The 4423-nt window shown below is 38.5% G+C and overlaps 1 protein-coding gene across 1 annotated transcript; it reads right to left on the bottom strand.

Annotated features, from left to right (window-relative positions):
- Nucleotides 1-1554: 1554 nt before the first annotated feature.
- LOC144961650 (sphingomyelin phosphodiesterase 4-like) lies at nucleotides 1555-3176 on the bottom strand (the record flags this gene model as incomplete). Its single annotated transcript, XM_078894766.1, has 3 exons — nucleotides 1555-1642; nucleotides 2400-2495; nucleotides 2957-3176. Coding segments are annotated over 2 exons (316 nt in total), but the record flags the coding sequence as incomplete, so codon positions are not given.
- Nucleotides 3177-4423: the final 1247 nt, after the last annotated feature.

The raw sequence follows: 4423 nt of genomic DNA, 5'->3' as shown, positions 1-4423 counted from the left end.
GGAAAATGTGTTACTAAAATGAAAAATTTTCATGACCAGGGACAGAAAGATTGGAGAAAAATGTGATTAATGTTTAAAAAAAGATGATTCGCTTCTTGATGCAGTTGTTTGGGGAATTTCAGGAGAAGGAAAGCATCCAGATGTTAAGTAAGATCTTGAAATAGATTCACCCACAATTGTCAGTCTGATAAATTTTTAGAGATTTATTTTAAATTTGTGTGTCAAGGGAACTTGACATTTCGAAGTATTATTTCTTTCTTATTTGGGCATGTTGAGCAACGCTACATTCTAGAATAGCACGAAAATTAATGCCCCTGCATGTTGTAAAATAGATAAACATTCATCACTTTCTATACGAGGTAAGATGGGTCAAAGTGGAATTAGCATTGCTCTAACATCATGATAACCTCGATGAGCCTCACTTTCAGAATATTATTCTTTTAGCAAAAATCTCAACCCTATGTTTTCTTTGGGCATTTGTTATTTTAGGCAAACCACTTCTTGATTAACTTGAAAGAGGAAACTAAAGACAATTTTTCCCTTGATGAATACAGGTATTTTTTCAATTTTAATTTTATTATTTAATTGCAGTTTATATTGTTTTTACACTTCAGACTTAAAAATTCAAAATCAAACAGAAATTTAAAACCTAGTTGACCAACTTTTCCCTTTTCCAAATTCTTCCAACTGCATCATGAGTAGAACTTATACTTTGACCTAAAAACATATTGCAATCACCGATAAACTGCAAATTGTAAATTGATTATTTTAGCAAAACAAATTAGCTAAAATGACATAAAATGACAACAACCCAATTCACCTGTAGGAAAGTTTCAGACTGCCATGTTTCTGTTTCTCCTTGGGCAGCTATGTGAGGGAGATTTTGTTGATGTTGCTTTTGGGCATTGATAAGCTGGACTTGAACAGGGTAAGTTGGGGGCTAAGTGGATGACCCATATAACTTGTATTGATTTGCTGATGGCCTGGAAAACTATCGAAATATGAGAATGTTTAGATGGTTTGAATACCTTTTCAAGACGGTTATCTAAAAGACGTAGTGGTCTTTCACAGTCATAAGATCCACGGAGCTAGAGATTCTGGTTTTGAATGGACAGTAGTATTTACTCGTACCCCGTGGATAGCATGCTACTCTATTACATACCAGCTACCCAATCACTAACCAGATGACGAGATGGGAAAAGGAGCCAAAAAGGGGGGGGGGGGGGGGGGGGGGGGGTTACTATAGATAAACTTTGGAGGGTAAGATTTTATAATTGTATAATACTATTCTAAGCAAATTTCACTGATGATTTTCCTAAAAAAAAATCTTTATTAAATTGTTATAACATAAAAAAAAATAAAAGAGGCAGGTAGTTATAACAAAATAAACAAGGAGTACAACGACATAAGATCTTACGCAGCATGGGCAAATGTGCCTTGTGGACGAACGGGAAAGAGGACACAAACTGGGGAAAAACTGGGAAGGGAGTTTTTATCACATGGGAAAAAGTAAAGCAGCATATCATGGGATGACCACTGGGTAGACAAAGCCCAAAAATAATGGCCAAGCTTTCATTCCTGGCACGCCATGATGGACTGACAAGAGCATAGGCAAGATGAAACATGTACAGCTCAAATGCATGTACTGAAAGAGTTAAGGATATTAAGTGATAATGATGGAGATTACTATTCTGACCTCCTAGTATTTGGTCATTAATTATTCAAATATACTGTATACTGAGTTACAAAATCATTTCAAAGACTGGGTCATGTAAATGTTGCTGCTCGAAGCTTAAAGAAATAAACGACAATTTTGAAATTGAATGAAAGCTTCAATTTAATTAATGAAAAACAGATAATGTGGACATTTCAGGTTTCCCCTTTATCAACAAAACAGGATGAACGAAACATTTGTCTGTAGTGTTTCCTTCATCCTGTTTTGTTGATAAAGGGGAAACCTGAAACGTCCTTATTATCTGTTTTCGCTTATTAAATTCAATTTTTTTTTTCCCTTTCATATTGATATTTATTTCAAAGACTGGAACAAGAAAGAGAAAGAAAAAGAGAGAGAGAGAGAGAGGAGAGAGAGGAGAGAGAGAGAAGAGAGGAGAAAAGAAGAGAAGAGAGAGAGAGAGAGAGAGAAAGAGAGAAAGAAAGAGATAGAGTGGGGGGGGGGAGAGACGATCATAAATGGAATTGTGCTTGAGAAACAATAAACAATAAGAGATGAATCCATTAGAGGTAGCCAGACTCAATAATTTTTTTTTAAAAAAGAAGAATAAATTGATTTTCAGAGGAAAAATAGGAACTATTTCTATTTCCTGAACGATCTACACATTTATTTATTGATTGAAAAAACATATTTTTTTAAATTATGTCAGTTTGAAACAAAAGGATATTCAAAATAAGAACAGTAGCATTTGACTTTGCATTTGTAGTTTGTTAGCGTAGAAAGAGGGTATTGCTCCTTCTCCAATCATGTGTCTGGTGGGAGACTGAAAGGAAGAAACGATTTAATTGCATTGAGAATCATGAATCTAAGTTAGATCTAGTGGAAGTACGCCGTGGGTAGGCCATTATCGTCTACAAGAAAACACATTAATGATCATTTAATGTTAAAGAAAACTGGTTTTAAACTCTGGGTCAGTTAACCCTTTAAAACTCAATACTTTATTATGACATTTTAGGTTTACTGAATTATCCTAAATCATGATTTCATTTTTTTTTAAATTTTCTAATCCTTTGATTTCAACAAGAGTTGTTTCTGAGAATTAAAAGAGAACAAACTTCAACAATTTTTGTTTAAGCAGTAGCTGAGAAAAAAATTATTTTTCCTTCCTTATGCGGGCCATAATTTTGAATAATTGAGACACTTAAAAAAAATTGTAAAGAAGAATTTAAAGGAGGTAAAAAAAAATAAATCCCTCCAATTGAAAAAAAAAAAAATCATTCTTACAGGAAGACACTGGAGAGGAAATTCATATTGAGCATAAGGATCTCCCCGCAAAGTATTAATCAGCTTCATCATGGGTCCTCCAGGACCTAGAAGATTTTTGACACGTTGGAAAAACTCTGGGTGATTGCGTTGGTAAATGGAATCCAAATGCCATCCAGAATACTGACTGCGATCAAAGTCAAATATTTCGTGTAACAAGATGGTAACACATTTCTGGATCCTGGAAATAGATCAAGAGAACATTTCAAAACATTACGTAACACATCAATCATTGATTCATCTTTTATTGTAACAGCTAGAATTTTGACAGTTTCAAAGTAATGACCGGGCTGAAAAAAAATATTTTCACTTTGTATATACATGATGATCCAGTTTTACATTCATGTGTTTCAAAAACACTTAATTTATACGACAAAATTTTCCACTTTTAAAAAGAGTTCATAGTCAATGGCAGCTGCAGCTTCTTATGGTTCACACTTTTATGTTATGACGATCGACCCAATCAGCAAAGTCCGGCCCCGCATTCGTGCACCGTCGCGAACCCCCTGGTAGAATCGTCACAACACACCTTTCGACTAGATGCTCTGCCGTTTTCGGGTTCTTGCCCACAGCGTGGACATAAAGGACAGGAAGTTAGACCCACTTGATGTAACGCACCCGGCCGTTAGGCAGCTCCTCGACCGAAGCCGATTCGCACTACCCAGTGTCTCCTCTTACTGGTATCAAAAACCTGGCAACTTCTCACCAAGCTTAAGAGGAGTGTAGGTCCCCGCCCCCACGAGGGATTGAATTCGTCCAAACCGACTTCCATCTCGTATGTGCAGCTCTGTCCGTAGTCAGGGATCTGCGTACAAGGGTTGCCGGGGGCTTTTTTCGGCTCGAACGGGGGCACCGTTCATTATGGCATGAGAGGGGTATCCCCATTCCCTCTCTCTTTTATCTTACTCAGCCAGTTTCCCGTAATGGTTTTCCTCCGGACATCGGGGGGCTGGATCGCTGCCATACCGGGCCCCATTCTCTAGGGGTTGTTGCTAGCGTTCCCGACACTATGTGCATCGACTTGCGAAGTTTTACATCCACCTTCTCAACGTTTCTGCTTCTACCCCACACTGGAGCGCAATACTCCGCGGTGGAATAGCATAGTGCCAGGGCGGATGTTTCAGGGGCGCTTTTGGGTAGCGCCCCAAGTCGATCCCGCCAGCTTCCTCAGAAGACTATTCCGCTTCTCTATCTTCCCGGGGAACCCCTTCGAGATGAACCGATAGTAAAACTGCGATCCAGCGTCACCCTAGGTATTTTGGACGCGGCTCATATGGGAGTGGCTGGTCCCCAACTAGGACATTCAGTTTACGGGTGTGCCAACCACTGCTAAGTGAAATGCGGGGCCCGGTTTTTTTAAGGTTCATTTCAGGTCCACTTGTCGAAGTAGGATTTGGTCTGGTGACGTCCCCCTGGGAGCTCTCGAAG

The sequence above is a fragment of the Berghia stephanieae genome, unplaced genomic scaffold, assembly GCF_034508935.2.
Source record: "Berghia stephanieae isolate SIO BIC M18660-M18661 unplaced genomic scaffold, UCSD_Bste_1.3 scaffold3473, whole genome shotgun sequence".
NCBI classification, from domain to species: Eukaryota; Metazoa; Mollusca; class Gastropoda; order Nudibranchia; family Aeolidiidae; genus Berghia; species Berghia stephanieae.
Note: the sequence above shows the minus strand (reverse complement) of the source record. Positions and strands in the feature narration are given on the sequence as shown.